The 21,115-nt window shown below is 39.5% G+C and overlaps 1 protein-coding gene across 2 annotated transcripts in view; it reads left to right on the forward strand.

Moving 5' to 3' along the window:
- The window catches only part of celsr2 (cadherin, EGF LAG seven-pass G-type receptor 2), a 337,925-nt gene that overhangs the window by 255,432 nt on the left and 61,378 nt on the right, over positions 1-21,115 (forward strand). For both annotated transcript variants that reach the window (XM_059950392.1, XM_059950393.1), the window contains exons 11-15: positions 4,174-4,287; positions 6,098-6,272; positions 8,732-8,873; positions 10,932-11,052; positions 19,471-19,654. In XM_059950392.1, the coding sequence (XP_059806375.1) occupies positions 4,174-4,287; positions 6,098-6,272; positions 8,732-8,873; positions 10,932-11,052; positions 19,471-19,654 (736 nt within the window). The remainder of the gene's footprint in view (positions 1-4,173; positions 4,288-6,097; positions 6,273-8,731; positions 8,874-10,931; positions 11,053-19,470; positions 19,655-21,115) is intronic.

Raw genomic sequence — 21,115 nt, forward strand, 5'->3', positions numbered from 1 at the left:
ATGCAAGCTCAGTGTTAAACTCCTGGCCCACACTGAGTTTGCCAGAATTCTCTGAGGAGGTAATATATAATTGAAGTTAGCCTGAGTGATCCCGATATGGGGATTCCCAGGAGGCTCTCTGAAAATTATATTGTTCACCAATCAAGACAGATTTTGCATGCAGGCACATGCCCTGAGGAGGGAGATGCTTAGCTCTCATCCTATTAACTGCCAAGTTAAATTATCAAGTAGCACTTTAGTCTCCGGACTCTGTCATGAGAAATGATCAGTGGGGTGATGTAATGGTAAAAATGCCCTCACTGATAGATCATTATCCACATGGCCTTCAACTGGGAGCAGACACAGACAACAAAACTGGAAAGAAATTAGGTCATATTGTCAATTTAAAATTCCATAAATTTGTGCAGTAATTTTCTTACTTTTTGGCAGTTGGTGAACTGTCTTAGAGAACCACGCCCTCACCATCTGGGGTCAGTGTGCATTTTGAATACATATATTCAAATTGTGCGTCCCTGCACACAAAAATACCTTCAATTGCCCATGCAAAAGGAGCTACAATTGATTTCTCCGTCTACGCTTTTTCCCTTCATCCCATTCTCAGGTTCCTTCCTCCACAGTGCCCATCTATTTCCTTCTTTTGGAGGTAAGAGAGCATTGCCAATCTGATTTCTCATCTCTCTACTGTAATGCTTCAGTCTTGACCATACACTCAATGGCCACTCTATAAGGTACCTCCTGTACCAGATAAAGTGGCCACGGTGTGTGTGTTTGTGGTCTTCTCCTGCTGTCACCCATCATCTTCAAGGGTCGACGTGTTGTGCGTTCAGAAAGCTCTACTGCGCACTGCTGTTGTAACACGTGGTTATATGAGTTACGATCATATACGATATTATATGAGCTAAAGTCTGGTCTTTCTCCTCTAACCTCTCTCATTAACAAGGCATTTTACCCACAGAGCTGCTGCTCACTGAAGGTTTTCTTTTGCAACATTTTATGTATACTCTGGAGTCCGCTGTGTGTGAAAATTTCAGGAGGTCAGCAGTTTCTTAGGTACGCAAGTCATCACATAGTGCAGCAGCAATCATTACCCAGTCAAAGTCACTTAGATCACGTTGCTTCCTAACTCTGATGTTTGGTCTGAGCAATAACCGAACCCCGTGACCATGTCTACATGCTTTTATGCAATGAGTTGCTGCCACATGAATGACAATTAGATACTTGCATTAATGAGCAGGTGTACCTCCTAAACTAACCATTGTGCGTAAATGCTTTCTATTCCTAGAAAGGTGGCAGAAATATTTTCCAAATCTTTCTCCATTCATCGATATACAGAAATGAATCAGAAAATATTAACCAGCCACATTGGAGAATTTTACAAACATTATGTTAAATTAATGTTTGTGCTTGTTACAAGATCAGAATCACCAATATGTGAAACATACCAAGATTGATTGTGGTTCAGTGCCGAGCGTAAAACACAGGACAATACCGTAACAGACAACACAATAGCAACCAACAATCTACAAGTCATGAGCAATCAACAGTTAGCAGAACAACCACATGTACAATTGTCAAGAATTGAATTTAAATAAATATGAACATATGAACAGACTAAACAAGGAGAACAAGTAGAACATCAGCAGAACAAGGAGAGCAGGATGCTGTGCAGGGACAGTTAGGATATTACGCCTGAGTTTTGTTGAGAAGCTGGATAGCTACAAGAAGCTTTGGAGATGATAGACCTGTAGAGTCTCCCTGATGGCAATTTTTTTAGTAAGTGACTGCTAGGGTGGGTGGAGTCAGCAGTATTTTTTTCTGTTCTGATGACAAACAGGTCATTTAATGACATTCTTCACTGAGTGGACCACCGGCTGACTTCGGCTGAGTGGAGGAGGCAGCGGGAAACCAAACAGTGATAGAGGAGATCTCAATTACTGTTGTCCCTCTCCATGCCTTGTGGCACATCAGGCAGAAACCTTTGCCATTTTCTTAGCGTTTGTTTTTTTTACACTTGAAATGAGTTGCTAGCTCAGTGTTCAACTCAGCAAGGATGGAAAACATGTAAGGAGCTGGCCAGATTCGAACCCGAGACCACTCGCCTCGAAGTCCGTACAGATGCCGTTACACCGGCAGCCACCTCTCAATTATGGCCGAGTAGAAATTCATCAGGATACTTCCCTAGATGTTAATTTTCCTAAGCTAGTGTAGAAAGAAAATTTCTGCTGGTCTTTCCTCGTGATGAGTGTAACGTGCTTCTTCCACTTCAGTGTATTCAGCCCCCAGGAATTTGAATGACTCAACCACAGACACAACCTGACCCATTAATTTCCAGGGCAGGGGACAGGTAGGGGGTTTTTGACAGACAATATCGTAACAGCACATTTGGAAAGAGGTGAAATCATCGGACAAAGTCAGCATGGATTTGTGAAAGGAAGATCATGTCTCACGAATCTTATAGAATTTTTTGAAGGTGTACCTAGTAGAGTGGGTAGGGGAGAGCCAGTGGATGTGGTATATTTAGATTTTCAAAAGGCTTTTGACAAGGTCCCACACAGGAGATTTGTGTGCAAACTTAAAGCACACGGTATTGCGGGTATGGTATTGATGTGGATAGAGAATTGGTTGGCAGACAGGAAGCAAAGAGTGGGAGTAAATCAGACCTTTTCAGAATGGCAGGCAGTGACTAGTGGGGTACCGCAAGGCTCAGTGCTGGGACACCGATTGTTTGCAATATATATTAATGATTTAGACGAGGGAATTAAATGCAGCATCTCCAAGTTTGCGGATGACACGAAGCTGGGCGGCAGTGTTAGCTGTGGGGAGGATGCTAAGAGGATGCAGAGTGACTTGGATAGGTTAGGTGCAGGAACAGGGAGGTTCTACTGCAGTTGTACAAGGCCTTGGTGAAACCGCACCTAGAGTATTGTGTGCAGTTTTGGTCCCCTAATCTGAGGAAAGACATTCTTGCCATAGAGAGAGTACAGAGAAGGTTCACCAGATTGATTCCTGGGATGGCAGGACTTTCATATGAAGAAAGACTGGATCGACTAGGGGATTGAGGGGGGATCTTATTGAAGCATATAAAATTCTAAAGGGATTGGACAGGCTAGATGCAGGAAAATTGTTTCTGATGTTGGAGAAGTCCAGAATGAGGGGTCACAGTTTAAGGATAAAGGGGAAGCCTTTTAGGACCGAGATGAGGAAAAACTTCTTCACCCAGAGAGTGGTGAATCTGTGGAGTTCTCTGCCACAGGAAACAGTTGAGGCTGGTTCATTGGCTATATTTAAGAGCAAGTTAGATATGGCCCTTGTGGCTAAAAGGATCGGGGGTATGGAGAGAAAGCAGGTACAGGATTCTGAGTTGGATGATCAGCCATGATCATACTGAATGCTGATGCAGGCTCGAAGGGCTGAATGGCCTACTCCTGCACCTATTTTCTATGTTTCTATGTAAGTCAATCCTCATTTCCACTGTCTTGATAGTATTAAGCACCAAATTACTATGAGCATACCATGGTGCAAGATCGTCTACCTCTCCTTGATAGCGAGTCACATCATCATTAGAGGTGAGACCAACTACAGTTTTGTCGTCCACAAACTTGAGGACTTTAAAGCTTTTGTCTGTGGAGGTGCAGTCATTTGTACAAAGTGAGAACAGGAGGGGTGAAAGAACACAGCCCTGGGGAGAGCCTGTATTTATGCACATTGGATCGGACAAGTAGGAGCCTAGCCTTGCAGATAAATAAACGTTTGGCACTGAATGAGGTGAGTGTAGAATATAATGTTCCCATATGTCAGTGTTAATAATAGAACAATTGAGTGTTTGAAAACTTTTCAGATTTTTTAATACCCGGAACACCTCCATGTAACCTGTCTTGTTCAATCTGTAATTGCCCTATTTCTTGTTAAGTCGCACTCTGGAAGTCATCTAAACAAACAAACCTCTGGCACATCTTATGACATGTATCCCAATACAAACACAGTCAACTGGAAAGGTGCCATGCGGCAGGTTTTATGAATACCCTTTTGGTGTCAAACAATGTGTAACTAACATCTGAGCACTGTCAACTGGAAATAGAAGCTCAAGTGTAACAAAAACCGATAATTACACAGATTTAAAAAAAAACAACTCTTGTAATATTTCTGCACTGAATGTTGATATCTATTTTGCAGACCACGATGGAAATTGGTAACGAACTGCACGGGCTGAAACTAAAAATGATCAGCATTGGTGGAGTCCCAGGCAATGAAGGCAGTATACTTCATGGCTTTCGAGGATGTATGCAGGTATAGCAAGGAGCAGAATGGTTACTGACTCTGGTGTACCCTGGAGTAAGCTTCAGGAATTTTTTATTTTATTTCTTCATCCACCCTCATGGACAAATGTTTTATGAAACATTCAGTATTATGATGCCCATTGGAAAGCTCCCCATGACAACTTGGTAGGTGACTGGAACTTATAGACTGGAAACCAAGAAGATTTCAGATTTACCTTCTTGATGGCAGTGAGTCCTAAATTGGCAAAGGGTCAACCTTGCTCAGGTACAAAGGTGAAAAATTCTTTGCCTTCTTGTACACTTGAAAACCCCAGATGGAAGTTCAAATTCAACGCTTAGAAGTAAGTCAATTGTGTTTAAGACCGTAAGACATAGGTGCAGAATTAGACCATTCGTCCTGTTGAGTCTGATCTGCCAATTCCATCATGGCTGATTTATTATCCCTCTGGATCTTGCTTTCTCCATGTAACGTTGATGCTCGTCCTAATCAAGGCCTAGCAACCTCTGCTTTAAATGTACCCAGCGACTTGACCTCCACAGCTGTTGTGGCAATGATCTCCACAGATTCATGACCCTCTGGCTAAAGAAATTCCTCCTCATTTCTTTTCCAAAGGGGCACCCTTGTACCCTGAGTCTGTACCTTCTGATTATAGACATCCCCACTATAGGAAATACCCTCTCCATATCCACTCTATCTAGGCCTTTCAAAATGGCCCTTATGGTGGAACATTAAACCCTTACTTGCTATTCAGCCACGGATGCTTCATATAGGTGTGTATGTGAAAGGAGCTTAGGTCCATGCTCACATTTCCGCAGGTGTCAAAATTAGTGTCAAGTGTCCACACAGTATGTGTTTTGCCCAGTTCTTGCTTGTAAGTTGGAATACTGTGATTTGATAACCTGTCAGATCTAAAAGGAGTTGGCCTTGTTAGAAGTGCATGTGCTCCTGTTAAATATTGTGTCTATTTAGGAGATATGTGTTCCACTCCTCCTACTGTTACACCAAATCGCTTGATTCAAATAGAATAATGTGGCTATTAAAGTTAGGTTCTTTAACACACACACACAATGCTGGAGGAGCTCGGCAAGTCAGGCAGCTTCTATGGAAATGAATAAGCAGTTGATGTTTCGGGCCGAATCCCTTCTTTAGGACTGGAATGGAGTGGGGAAGGTGCCGGAATAAAACGGAGTGTGGAGGGGAAAGAGGATAGCTGGAAAGGTAATAGGTGAAGCCGGGTGGGTAGGAGAGGAGGGTGAAAGGGAAGGAGGAGGGGACCCAGAATGAGGTTATAGGTAGGTGAGGAGGTAAGAGGGTAGAGTGGAGAATAGAAGAAGAGGGGAGGGGTAAGGATTTTTTTATATATTGGAAGGAGAAATCGATATTCATACTATTAAGTTGGAGGCTATCCAGATGGAATATAAGTTGTTGCTGCTCCATGCTGAGGGTGGCCTCATCACGGTACAAGAGGAAGCCATGGGCCAACATGCAGAACGAGATGGGAATTGGACACCAGGAAGTTCTGCTTTTGGCACATGGAGTGAAGGTGCTCGACGAAGCAGTCCTCCAACTTACAGTGGGTCTCACCAATTAGAGGAGGCCGCATTGGTCTTAAGTTTCCTTAAGTAGCTAGTTTTACTTATCAAAATTATCATTCCAACTGCTGCTAAAATTAAATGCAACTGGTATTTTATTGTGGTTCCGAGCGTGGAAATTCAGAAAGCAAAATATAGTTGTAATGCTTCTGAGCTAAAAGTGATGTTAAGCCAGTGCAGCTGATTGCCTCAGTGAACTGCTGTAAAATTAGGTGTCTCTTCCTCAGGGGGTTCGAATCGGTGAGACGCCACTCACAGCTGTGGCCCTGAGTATAAACCATGCTGAGAAGGTAAACGTGGAGAGAGGTTGTAGCATTCCCGATCCCTGTGACTCCAGCCCATGTCCTACAAACAGCTACTGCAGTGACGATTGGGATAGCTATTCCTGTAGCTGTGACCCAGGTAAGGAAAATGATCGAGCAATGGTTATCAGAAGCTCTATAGGTCTTAGCAGGCAAAGGATACTTCGCATTTCACATCTCAAGGACCATCCACCTAAGGTCTTTAGAAATGTTTCCATAAGAACTGTTGAACATATGGGTATCATTATGTTGTTACATTTCTATTTGGAGTAATGCTTAAAGTGTGGTACATGTTCACTAAAATTCTCCAGTATTGAATTTCAATAAATGACTGACTTGAAGAATCAAGGAATTATATAGCAAGGAAACAGGTCCTTCAGCCAATCTAGTCCACACCAACCATCAACCACCAATTTACAATAATCCCATTCTGTTGAAGAATGTTCTATAAACTCCCAAGTGTCCAATCTAATTGGTTACGGCTCCCCTTGACTGGTGAGATGCCTTAATTCCAAAGAATAATATTGCTTAAATACTCGAAATGGAAAGATGTTTTTGTACTGAATAATGTGAATGTTAAGCACTTACATTTATCTTTCCATCACTGGGTTGGAAAGCAATCACGTATGATTAATGCCTTATTTGCTCGATGAAATTGACCTGAGTGCCTTCTTTTGCTTGTATTGGTTCCTGTCATTTACAGATTGGAGGCAGTGCAGAGAATTTTCATTAGATTAATTCCAGATATGAAATAATTGCATAATGTGGAAAGATTTAAGTGGAGTTTAGTAGAATGAGACGTAGCTCACCGAAATGGACAACAGTGAATTCTCAGTGACTGCTTTCTGTTAATGGGGGGCTACAGAGATGCGGGCATTGCCTTGGGAAAAAGGGTCACCCATTTACAATTGCAATGGGGAGGAATTTCTCTAGCAGTGCAGTGAAGAGATTGATTAATAGAAACAGAACTAACTTTGTACTTCTAACTCTGCTGAATATAAAATCTGGAACTTGAAAGTTCTGTTTTCACTCCTAATCCATTGCTGCTTATTAATGATAAATTCAAGAATTGCCTATACGCACAGATATTTCCATGTATCTTCCTAATCTAAAATTTAATCATATTACCATGCTTCTGAGAATAAAAGGCAAATAAAAGATGAAAAAAACATCTCTTGTAGTTGATCTATTTTCGAACAAATTCATCAGAACTTAAATCTTTTACAACGTAATGCAAATTCATGTAAAGTCGTTTAATGTTTCTTTTGATTGTCCATTTATCTGAACCTCAGAATGAAATTGATTCTAAGGACAAGATTGTGAATCACTAGTTACACTGCTATAAACTGATGGGTCAGCGCTTGTGTTAAATGAATTTGATGTAGCGCCACAGATTACAGTCACCACCCCGCACCTTTAATGAGCTACAATCCAGTGCAAATCTGCAGAACTATAGGCAGTTTTGAGGCAAAATACACACATTGTTCTTAAGTATATAGCAATACATTACAAAATGACCGTGACAAAAACTGATTCCATTCAAAGTCACCTCAAACCTTATGCTTTTGTTACCAGTTAAGCAATAGCATTTTATGCACTGCTGGTATATCTTTTTATATTGTAATCTTCCGCTGAAGTACATTTGTAAAAATGAAACCAGCGGTATATATTTCCAGGAAAAGGTGAGTGGACGAGATCAGAATCAGAACCAGTGTTATTATCACTGATATATGATGTGAAGTTTGTTCCTTTGTGGCAGCAATACAGTGCAGGCACATAAACACATATGAATTACTAAACTAACTAGTGCCAACATAGGGTTAATGAGGTAGTGTTCATAGACCCATTCAGAAATTTGATAGTGGAGAGAAAATGAGCCGTTCCTAGAATCATTGAGTGTGGGTCTTCTGAGTCCTGTACCACCACCTTGACGGTAATAACACGAAGCATGCATGATGAGCATCCTTAGCGATGGATCCCAGCCTCCTTGTTGGGGTGAGGATTATGCCCATGATGGAACTGGCTCGTAAAAAGTGTTTGCTGAGAACACAAGAACGTAGGAGTCGGAGAAAGCCAACTTGACTCTGCACTGCCATTCTGCTTGATCATAGCTGATCCAGCTGGACTCAGCTCCTCTTCTTTGTCAGTTCCTCACAGTCCTCATTTCCTCAGTATGACTCAGAAATTCTTTTGATGATTATAGAAGGATTTACTAGGCTTGACATAGAGAGATTATCAGAAGGTGCACAGCTGGAAGCTATCAATGATCTAGGAATCAAGCAGAGAATTCAGAAGAGCATTGAGAAAGTGGAGGTTGTTACTCGGAGTGAATAGCATGAATACATTTAGGTGGAGCTTGCATTAGCATATGATGAAGAAGGGAATTGACGGTTGTACTGATGGAAGTGATTGGAAGGAGGAGGCTTGCATGGGGTAATATAAATGCTTGAGTCAATTATCATAATTCCCTGATGTGTGTATTCCATGTAATTCTATGTAGAATTAGCTTGTTTTTTCTAACTATGAAAGCAATCATGTAAAATCTCCAATAATTTCCAGGTTATTATGGAGAGGAATGTAAAGATGTCTGTTCTCTCAACCCCTGCGAACATCACTCCGTTTGTAGCCGTAAGCCCAGTTCTTCACATGGCTACACTTGTGACTGCTCGGCAAATTACTTCGGGCAGTACTGTGAAACCAAGTAAGCAGTGTCTGAGTTACCTTGTTGTCTTAGCTGGACTCTTAAACTCTGGGTGTCTGTTTAACAGTGGCATTTTGTTTTGAATGTAGTTAATGATATTATCAAATATTTTTGTTTTAAAGGTTTTACATTTTACTGGTGCTGGGGCGGGGGGTGGGTAGATCTTTATGATAGATACATTTCCAAGGTAAACTTATGATGCTTCTAAAATCTCCTGTGTCATCAGAAGTTACAGAAAAGCAGACTAAAAAATCTAGAAGTGTTTTCTATCAACCCGTAAAGCTAAGATGTGATCCAAATTTCTATTTACGACCTTTTCCATAAATCTGTATCCACCCACTCAGGGAACGAGGGGAGAGCAGGGCAGCTTTCTCGAGCTCTTCGTTTGCAGTGTTCTCAGCCGGGCTGCTGTGTGAAGAATTACTGCAGAGACCCATCTTTCCTTGAAGGCTGGGCTGTGAGTGATGTCCCAGGTTAACACAGGGAAGAGAGAAAGAAGACAGGAATACCAATTTCAGAAGGCGAAGCCTGTCAAACACTCCCACCTCTTCCCATTACTTGGTGTGATGGCTTAGTAGTTTAATTTCTGGACTTACAATCCAGAAACATGAATTCACAGCGGCTGTTAAATTTTGTAACTAAGTATGTTTGGCATTATTTATAAAAGCCAGTATCAGTAATGTTGAGGACAGCGATATTGGAAACCTGTCTGAGTTACAAATGCCTTTTAATCTGCTTTCCTTACCACTCCCAGTCTTTATTGAACTTTGTGCTGTCAGTAGCAATCCATTCATTTGTACCTTTATCATATAGACTGGTTTACGCTGGGCATTTAGAAATGGATATTAGGTACTGGTTTTGATTTGAGGCCCAATCCTATTGGAATTAAACACTTATGATTATCTTGTATCACAGAGCATATAACTGAATGGAATATACTGGACCTAATTTCAATAGGTTTCAGTAGGTGCTTTTAATGTTACCGAAATGTATACAATATACATTCTGAAATTCTTTTTCTTTGCAAGCATCCATGAACACAGAGGAGTACCCCAAAAAACTACTCCCCCAGCTCCCCCATCGCATGCACAAGCAACAGCAAGGCAACAACACCCCCCCCCCACCAGCAAAATGCATCGGCGCCCTCCACCAAACACTCTAGCATGCAAGAAGCATCAATAAAGACACAGACCTGCAGTACCCCAAAGACTATTAGTTCACCCGGTAATTCAAGATACCACAGTGTCTGTCTGTCTCTCTCTCTCTCTCTCTCTCTCCCTCTCCCTCTCCCTCTCCCTCTCCCTCTCCCTCTCCCTCTCCCTCTCCCTCTCCCTCTCCCTCTCCCTCTCCCTCTCCCTCTCCCTCTCCCTCTCCCTCTCCCTCTCCCTCTCCCTCTCCCTCTCCCTCTCCCTCTCCCTCTCCCCCCCCCCCATTTCACAGCGACAGGGGAGACATAATGAACAACTCGCTAATTTGCAATGTTACAAGTCTGATGCTTTGCTTTTTCTGAGCTCTGTGCCCAGAGAGTCGGCCCCGAGGGGCACAGGTCTCTGGACACACAACCCACGGCAGCTAACCCGCTGCTCCCAATGTTCCGTGTTCTCCCGCAAAGCCTCAGTCAAAGCCTAGAATCAGCACATCTCCAGAGTCACGACAATCCAGAACCCTGAAGGTGTGCTAGTCTTCCAGGCCGTGTCCTTAGGATATCAAAAGGGGTTGTGAGGCCTTGAGAACGGGTCCCATTCCCACAAACTAATGTCAGAGTATAAATCCAGGTCAAGGTCTTCAAAAGAACCTTGAAAAAAAGGATAGCAAAGATAGAAATAGAACTATTTCCAAAAATACAAGCAAAGGAGTCACTGTTTAGCACCATCTTGACTTTGCTCTGCCTATCTGAGTCTGTACTTCTATAGTTATAAAAAAATTAAGAATATCCAGTCTCATAGCTGGGGTTTTCTTCAAGCAGACATTTTGATTGGGAGATCAATTTTGTTTCTATTGCAAATATCAGCAGTCAGGTTATTTGGCCACTCAGAGATTTCAATGTTTTACTTGTAGGATTGATCAACCTTGCCCTCGAGGATGGTGGGGGCATCCTATGTGCGGACCTTGCAACTGCGATGTAAGGAATGGGTTCGATGCTGACTGTAACAAAACCTCTGGGGAATGCAGATGCAAGGTGAGGACTGAATAATCCTTTCTAAATCTTTTTATTAATATTAGTAATATGGACAGAATACAAATGATATATTGATAAAGAAATTACCAACATACACATTCCATTACATATGAAAAAGAAACATACATAATAGTTACAATATAAATGAGTTTACCAAGACATTAGCCATAAGATATATGTATGGACATAGTAAATCTAAATATTTCATAATGTATAATATAAAGAAAACAGAAAAAAGAAAGAAAAAAAAATTATATAATGCAGAACTAGCTAATCTAATCTAATAACTATAACTAATAAGTAATATAAAAGAAAAAAGAAACAAAAAAAAAGAAGAAAAAAAAAAGGGGGCTGTTTATAATATCTCACAAAAATAAGTATTCATCAATGCCGTCACTTCCGGTCCTCTCAAAATACATAAGCTAAAAGCAGGGAAATCAAATGAACTTGGCACAGGGTCATATTACATCATATGAAAATGTTGAATAAATGGTCTCCATAACTTTTCAAATTTAATAGAAGTCTCAAAAGTACCACTTCTAATTTTTTCTAAATTTAAACATAACATAGTTTGAGAGAACCAATTAAATACAGTGGGAGGATCAATTTCTTTCCAATTCAACAATATAGATCTTCTAGCCATCAGAGTTAGAAATGCAATCATTCGACGGGCAGAAGAAGATAAATGCAGTGAGTCTAACATTGGTAAACCAAAAATTGCAGTAATAGGATGAGGTTGTAAATCGATATTCAAAACCGCAGAAATAATATCAAAAATATCTTTCCAATATTTCTCCAAAAATGAACACGACCAAAACATATGAGTTAAAGACGCAATTTCAGAATGACATCTATCACAAATAGGACTTGTATGAGAGTAAAAATGAGCTAATTTATCCTTGGACATATGGGCCCTATGTACGACCCTAAATTGTATTAGTGAATGTTTGGCACTTAACGATGATGTATTAACTAATTGAAGAATTCTATCCCAATTCTCACTAGAAATACTAAAACTAAGCTCTCTTTCCCAATCCTGTTTAGTCTTATAAAGAGGCTCTGAACGTATCTTCATAATTATATTATAAAGTTTTGAAATAACCCCTTTTTGAAAAGGGTCTAATTCAAATAAACTCTCCAAAGTATCTGAAGGCACAAAATTTGGAAACGTAGAGAGTACAGAACTTAAAAAATGTCTAATCTGTAAATATCTAAAAAAATGAAATCTCGGCAAGTTAAATTTGTTGGATAATTGCTCAAAAGACATGAAACAATTATCTAAAAATAAATCAGAAAATCTTAGTAATCCCTTAGTTTTCCAAGCCGAATAAGCTTGATCTATAATGGAAGGGTGAAAAAAACAATTAGATACAATAGGACTATTTAAAACGAATTGAGTCAACCCAAAAAATCTCCAAAATTGAAACCATATACGCAATGTATGTTTAACTATCGGGTTGTCAATTCGTTTCGGCAATTTAGAAAGAGCAAAAGGGAGAGAAGTCCCTAAAATAGAACCCAAAGCATAAGCTGATACCGATTTAGTTTCTAAACTCACCCAACAAGGGCCAAAAGATCCACCCCCATCTTTCAACCAACATAACAAATATCTAATATTAACTGCCCAATAGTAAAATCTGAAATTAGGTAATGCTAACCCGCCTTCCTTTTTTGTCTTCTGTAAATATGTTTTACCTAACCTGGGATTTTTATACTGCCATATATATGAAGAAATTTTCGAGTCACCATTAGTAAAAAAAAAGATTTCGGGATAAAAATTGGTATCGCTTGAAAAATATATAAAAACTTAGGTAAAATAACCATCTTAATAGCATTAATCCTACCTATTAGGGATAAAGACAAAGGTGACCACTTAGTAAACAAACCTTTAATCTGATCAATTAAGGGTAAAAAATTAAATCTAAATAAATCTTTATGGTTTTTTGTGATTTTGATCCCTAAATAAGTAAAAAAGTCATTAACTAATTTAAAAGGTAAATTTCCATAAATTGGGACCCGTTTATTCAATGGAAACAATTCACTTTTATTAAGATTTAACTTATACCCAGAAAACTCACTAAATTGAGCCAATAATGATAAAACTGCTGGAATGGATTGCTCTGGGTTAGAAATGAATAGTAATAAATCATCTGCATACAAAGATAACATGAATATCCGTCCCACGCTTAATACCTAAAATATCCTGTGATTGTCTGATGGCAATTGCCAAAGGTTCTAAGGCAATGTTAAATAGTAATGGACTAAGAGGACATCCTTGTCTAGTGCCCCGAAATAGGCGAAAAAAGGGAGATCTTTGATTATTGGTAAACACTGAGGCTACTGGAGTATGATAAATCAATTTAATACATGATATAAATATCGGACTAAAATTAAACTTCTCCAACACATTAAATAAGTAAGGCCATTCAACTCTATCAAATGCTTTCTCCGCATCTAGTGAAATCACGCATTCTGAAGTGTCATGTGAGGGAGTATAAACAATATTCAACAATCTCCTAATGTTAAAAAAAGAATAACGATTTTTAATAAAACCAGTTTGATCATCTGAAATAATTTTGGGTAATACCTTCTCCAATCTAGATGCCAGTAACTTGGAAAAAATCTTGGAGTCTACATTCAATAAAGATATAGGTCTATAAGAAGCACAGTTAGTAGGGTCTTTATCTTTCTTCAATATTAGAGAAATGGAAGCTCTATAAAAAGATTGTGGCAAATTCCCCAATCTAATGGCTTCCACAAAAACCTTACCTAACCAAGGGGAAAGAGTAGCGGAAAATAATTTAAAAAATTCAACTGTATAACCATCTGGACCCGGTGCTTTCCCAGAATTCATTGAGGAAATAGCCCCCTTAATTTCTACATCCGTAATAGGAGTATCCAATATCGAAAGATCATCAGATGATAATCTTGGAAAATTTAATTTCCCAAGAAAATCAGACATGGTATTATGATCTTGAGGAAATTCAGATTGATACAGGGAGGTATAGAAATCTTGAAATGCCTTATTTACCTCATCATGATTAACTGTCAGATTCCCATTCTGCTGACCAATCTTAGTGATTTGACGTTTAACCAGAGCATTCTTCAATTGACTAGCTAACAGTTTACCAGATTTATCACTATGTATATAAAAACCAGATTTAGTTTTCATTAATTGATTTTCAATCGAGGATGTAAGTAATAAACTATGTTCCATTTGAAGTTCAGCCCTTTGTTTGTACAGCTCCTTACTAGGAGCAATCGAATATTTCTTATCAATCTCTTTAATTTTATCAACCAATAAAAGAGTTTCCATCTTGATACGTTTCCTCAAACCAACAGAATAAGAAATAATCTGTCCACGTATATAAGCTTTAAAAGTGTCCCAAAGTGTTCCACAGGAAATATCATCTGTAGAATTAGTTGAGAAGAAGAAGTCGATCTGCTCCTCCATAAATTTTATAAAGTCAGAGTCTTGCAACAAGGTAGAGTCAGATCGCCATTGTCTAGCATTAGAAGCTGTATCCGTAAATTTCATAGAAAGTAATAACGGAGCATGATCAGAGATAGCTATAATATCATAGTTACAACCGATTACCGATGGAATAAAACAAGAGTCTACAAAAAAATAATCAATTCTTGAATAAGAGTGATAAACATGTGAGAAAAAAGAAAACTCTTTGTCATTAGGATACCGGAATCTCCAAATATCAAAAACTCCATTGTCAGTCAAAAAAGAGTTAATACAAGTGGCCGACTTATTAGGTAAAGTCTGAATAGATAAAGATTTATCCATCAGAGGATTTAAACAACAATTAAAGTCACCACCCATTATTAACTTATATTCATTTAGATTGGGTAAAGAAGTAAATAAAGACTTTAAAAAGTCAGGACAATCCACATTTGGAGCATAAACATTAACCAAAGCAACCTTTTTATTACAAAGTAAACCCGTAATTAACAAAAATCTGCCATTCGGATCCGAAAAAATATCATGTTGAACAAATGAAATAGAGGAGTCAATAAAAATTGAAACTCCTTTTACTTTAGCATTCGAATTTGCGTGATACTGTTGACCCCGCCAAAATCTAAAAAAACGAAATTTTTCCTCCCTCCTCACATGAGTTTCTTGTACAAAGATGATATGAGCATTAAGTCTTTGGAATACTTTGAAAATCTTCTTTCGTTTAATTGGATGATTTAAACCATTAGTATTCCAAGACACAAAATTAATGGTCTGAGCCATAATTCTAAAATCAACCCTTTGGTATAGAAAGGGTTAACCAACTTATAAACTCATGCACCTGGAAGAGGAACAAAAGTAATGAGAAGACCCGGAAGTGACGACAACACAGACATATTTGAAGTTCAAAAACAGCCCAAATGAAAAAACTAACACAAACTGGTACAAAAAAAATAGAATTAGAAAACAGACCATCCCCCCACCCCCTGAGAAAAAGAGAAAAAGCCAAAATATGACTTAAAAAGAGAAAAAGTAAGACTAATCCTACCCCCATGTCAGCTGAAGAACATTCCATATAAAAAGGATATATATAAAAGAATCACCCCAACTTTAAAAATTAAAATCGCTATAATAAAAACCATATTTCTAAGTATAGTTAGTTGTAAAAAGAATAAAAATATAATCACTAAAAAACAATTATAACTCGGGCTCTGGCCCAGACAAAACAAAAAATATTTAAGCTAAGATAAGCGATACATTGTACGGAAGAAACGCGAAAAATATAAACATAACGCCATCTTAAGCAAAACCAAAAATCTTTTCCAAAAAACCACCATCTTAATCAAGGAAAAATTCACCTTCAAAGAATTAAAAATATACCTTCGAAGGAACAAAGTTAATAGACAAGTATGTAGTTAAATGATTAAAGTGTATAAGGCAAAACAATTAACATGACGCAAACACACTTTAACTTAAGTATAAAGTGTAGGATAAACCTACACCAATAACCAGATTTTAATTCTGGTTTAAGAGATCGAGAACCATCTTACACGATCAGAATCGTTCATTTATTAAAGACTGGTGTCTGCAGCAGTAGGGAAGTTCTCTTCCAGATATTTTCTCGCTTCTGAAGTTGAAAGGAAAACCTGTCGAGGAGCATTCGACGGAGAAATTCGGAGCTTCGCAGGGTATAGAAGCGTAGGTTTCAGATTTTTCTCATAACATTCAGCCATCAACGGTTTAAAAAGAAGCCTTCTTTTTAAAAGGTCTGGACTAAAATCTTCGATCAGGCGGAAGGAAAAATCTTTGATTTTAATCATTCCTACCCGACGAGCTGCTCTTATAACTTGTTCTTTGTCATGTACATAATGGAACCGGACAATTACCACCGAAGGTTTGTCTGTAACACTCGGTGTTCGACGCCAAATTCTATGTGCCCGATCCAATAAAGGGGGGTTATTCGGGAAAATCGTCAGAAACGCTTCTTTTAAAAGTTGAGCAAAATATTTCGAAAGGTCATCTTGTTCTATGCCGTCTGGAAGACCAAGTATACGTAAGTTCTGTCTTCTGGACCGATTCCCAAAATCGTCACTCTTGGCTTTAAGGGCTTCCATCAGCTTAATGGTCAAAATTAAATCCTGTTGCAGTTTTCCAATAGTCAAATCTCGCTTCCGAGCATCTTCTTGCAGAGACGCAATAAGATCTTGTTGCTGTTTAATTACTAAATCCGTCTTAACCATGTACTCTTGAAAAGCATTTATATCTTCTTTAAAAAATTGTTGTAGTTCAGCAAATTTTTTATCGAAAACCTCCATAAACAATTCAAAAGTTAATTGAGTTTGTTGTGTCGGAGCCTGCTTTTTTCTGTTACCGTTCGGATTACGTCCAGGATCCCGTCCCTTAGACCTGAGAGACATTTCTGTTTGCATATCTTCAAAAGTTCACAACAAACTCTTGGCAGTAAATCCAAAAAAAAAGAATAAAGAAACTTTCGGTATAGGTAAAAATAAACTGAATAAGGGTGATCAAAGGTTAAAAAAAGTAAAGGTTATGGAGCGAATCCAAAACAGTACTCACTCCATGAGCGTCTCCAGCCGCTTGGACTGAATAATCCAAGGTTGTCTACAGTCATCAGTTTTGGCCAAGATCATCGCGGCTGAAGACTTATGTAACTTGAGCTGTTCCAGGTTAAAGTTAGGTTACATATTCTCCTGCAGACCAAATGCTATACCCCGCATCAAGTGTTTGAAATTAGCTGCCTGTTTTTTTGCGTAACACGAATCTAGGAAGTGCTGACTGTCCTTGCGCGATACACATGAGGTCTGCGCTGCGAAACGCACTCACACCGGCCACTCGGCAGGAGCAAAGCCTTGATGAGGCCCTCTTCAGTGCAACTTGCAGGGGTGCAGCAGGTGGCGCTTCCTGAGCAAGCTTGTGGAATCTGGTGCCTGAGCCTGCGGCAGGTTAATGTGTAGACTTATCCAACGTTCTGGCATGCTTTTGGGCCACAAACAGCTACAGCCCACCCCCACAACCTATTTAAGAACTCAAAACCTCATTATGACCTTATCTTGAATAAGCAGTCCTACTACTCATGCACCAGCGTTTGATGTTTTATGTAACTTCCCTACGCAAGTCTCTGTCTTTAACAACGAGTGATCCAGATCCAAGAGCAAACATTTTGTTCTCTGCCTGCCCCTCAATGCATTTTTTAACAGTAGTTCTGTTTAATTTTGGAGAATGTATGCAACATAGTTCCTGAAATTCTTGTTCTTCACAGATATCCACAAAAACAAAAGAGTGCCACAAAGAATGAGTGACAGTAAAAATGTTAGAACAACAAAGCTACCCTCCTTTCCCCCCTCCCATGCACAAGCAGCAACAAAGCATCGACCCGATCCCCCTCCCCACTTACTTCAGCAAAAAAGCATCAGCACCCTCCACCCACCCACCAAGCAAGCAACAGCAAAGCCCCCAAGAAAGACCACGATCTGCAGTAGCACAAAAACCAATCATTCATCTGACAATTCGACGTAATAGAGAGGCAGAGAGGTGTCACACAGTAAGAGGGGAAATAAAAAAAAATACACTCACTGATTTAAAGTGTACTCTCTCTGAAATATTAAACATGCCATTTCCAAGAAGCAAAATCTTCCAGCATTAGTGTAGAAATTTAGTATGGCTAATTTCAGTAAAGCGAGGATATATAGATGTAATGACCTGGGTAAGATTTCCACTGCTATGCTGTGAGGTATTTTTATTTTAGTGGTTTTCTGCAGAAGCAGTGTGTCCTGCTGGTAAGAGTATTTTGGCTTTGGCTAAAGATATGGAGCCCTGTTACCCAATTTAGGAATGTTGTGTCAGCCAATCAGGATTGTCTGGTTATCCGTTATAACTTTTTGCCCAGCGAGAATGCCAGAGATGATTCTAGAGAGCTGGGTGGGCTGAGATTTCTCAAGGACAGTAGTCTGGTTTGGAGTTTTTTGGCGGCAGCGACAGAGTGCGGCACAAGGGAAGATGCCCACCGAATGCCGTACGGCAGAGAGACCCCATTGTAAGAACTGCTTTGTACAGATGAATGGCTCCATGGAGGAACTGCCAATACTTCTGAATTAGTCAGGTTGTTCCAGATGGTTCTTGAGGGAAGTTGGAACTGCGGCTGGTGTCTTTCTCACAGAACATGGGTTCAGCATGAGTAAAGCAATGCACCTGATACTTCAGAAATGAGCTCCAATGTTTATGTGCACATTGGACTTACTTAACTGTATTTTATTTTCTGTTTCTTTTCTTTTCCTGTTAACTGCTAAAGTTGAAAGTTGGCAAATATGCTCTCTTTATAATTTTCTGTTGGTAACCAGTAATTGTGTGCGAGCGCTATTTACACAGCACATGCTACAATCAATGTTCCTCAATTGGAACATCCTAACTTTCCTGTTTGGTGGAGCCCCAAATCATACCAACCCTAGACATATATTGCTTATGGAAAGTGGCCTTCTCACTACTGAGTCTCGTGAGTTAGTTAGCTAACGAGCCACCTTTGCATACAAGCCCTGGTGAGAGGGTTGCATAGATTTTTGTGTTTTCAATTTAACTAATTTTCTTAATCCATTTTCTTGACATGGGGAGCTAAAACGTTGTTTCCTCACCTGATCATCAGCTTCAGTTACCAGGTGGAATATCCCCATCATAAAGAGGGAAATCTTGGAAGCTTTCCTAAATCCAAAATGGCTAAATCAGCAGATGACTTAACAATAGTGTTTTGCCGAGACCATCTGAATGGCTTTATGTACTAATCTGTTGGAATTGGCGACTGTTACCACTCGCCATGAATGGTCAGCTTTAAAATATCAAAAGTGAAGATGAGGGACTGGTGTGATACAGAAAACAAATCTAGTTGCTGTGTCGGTGTATTCTTTGTCCTCCTGTAAAGTATTAACGTATCATTTTTTATTTAGGATAACTATTACTGGCCTCCTGGAACCAACGCCTGCCTCCCTTGTGACTGCTACTCCATTGGTTCACTGTCTCGCTCATGTGATATGGAGACGGGACAGTGCCAGTGTAAGCCTGGTGTGATCGGGCGACAGTGTGACCGCTGCGACAATCCTTTTGCAGAGGTTTTCACCAACGGTTGTGAAGGTGCGTTTACGGGTGGCTAGATGACGAAATTTGATTTTGAAATTAGTGGTGAGCGTTGCATATGGAAACTTGCACTGACTTGCTGAGTTATAATCACCGGCTTATAAATACGTATCTGGTGTAAGTCTGACTCTCTCACTTTCTCAGCTTGCATGCTTAATCTCATACAAAAAGAACATGATACTTGCTATCAGTTTTATGGAACAGATGAGTGTTTTCTTTTTTAAAGGACCAAATTCAATGTGAACCTGTCTGGATTTTGTAGTCACCTGCAAACAATTACATCAGCTGTTTATGGTGTTTAGTGTGATTGGAAAGCCATTTTGGTCCAACTCACGGAATCTGGGCCAAAACAAAGAGCATATTTTCTAAACCAAACAAAATGAAGTACCATTATTAAGTGACACAGAGACTGAGCCAGGTCATATAAGAGTGAAGATTTAATTTAACAGAGCTTCCTACATTGCAGCATTGACAATCAATCATCATGTCATGGCAGCACCGAAGAAGGCTATTCACTTCTCAGTTATAGAAAACTATTTTGTATCATTCCCCGATTTAGATCTTGTAAACCTGTTGGTTTAGATCCTGCAATCCTGTATTTTTTTCCCTCTCGAGTTTCTATTCAGCATCACTTTGAAGGCAATGCTTGGATTTGTTTCACCAGTTTTTCAGCATTGACTAATGTTGCAGTCATAGAGTTGTTCCATATAGAAACGGGCCCTTCAGCCCATCTCATCTATGCCAACCATCTTGCCTATCTATGCTAATCCCACTTGGCTGCATTCAATATCCCTTTACGTCCTGCTCATTCAAATACCTTTAAATGTTTCTTTTCTTGACTCTATCACCTGGTTTGAAGTTCACTCCAGATATCAACTATTTGTTGTGTGAAGAATTTATCCCTCAATTTCCTTCTAAATCTCCCCTATTTCATCTTAAATCTATGCCCTCTAAATTTAAACATAAGAATCAGGTACTGTCTATCTTATTATAATTTAGTCACCTGTATCGTGTCACCCCTCAGCTTCCCTTTCTATCCTAGATTATCTAATCTCTCCTAATAAACCAATCCCTCCAATCCAGGCAACATTCTTGTGAATCTCTTCTGCACGCTCGATAGTTTAATCCCACCCTTCCTGCATGTGATGAGCAAAACTCCAAGTGCAATTTGTAGAAGTGCAACATGATGTCTCAACTCTTGCAGTGTACTCAATGCCAATGAAATCAAGTGTACCAGACACCTTCTTCACCAATCTGTCCACCCATCTCCCAGTTTGAGGAAAGCATCTACATGGAACAGACCGGCTGCCGGTGCACTGGACCTCAAGGCAGATGCTTATGAGTTCAAACCTGGGCAGCAGCAGTATCTGCGCAGAAGAAAGGCCTGGCAATCTACTTCCATATCTTTGCCATGAAAAAGCCTATGGACCCGATGGTCCATGAGGTCACGAGGAGTCG

This window comes from Hypanus sabinus, chromosome 25, assembly GCF_030144855.1.
Source record: "Hypanus sabinus isolate sHypSab1 chromosome 25, sHypSab1.hap1, whole genome shotgun sequence".
Taxonomy (NCBI): domain Eukaryota; kingdom Metazoa; phylum Chordata; class Chondrichthyes; order Myliobatiformes; family Dasyatidae; genus Hypanus; species Hypanus sabinus.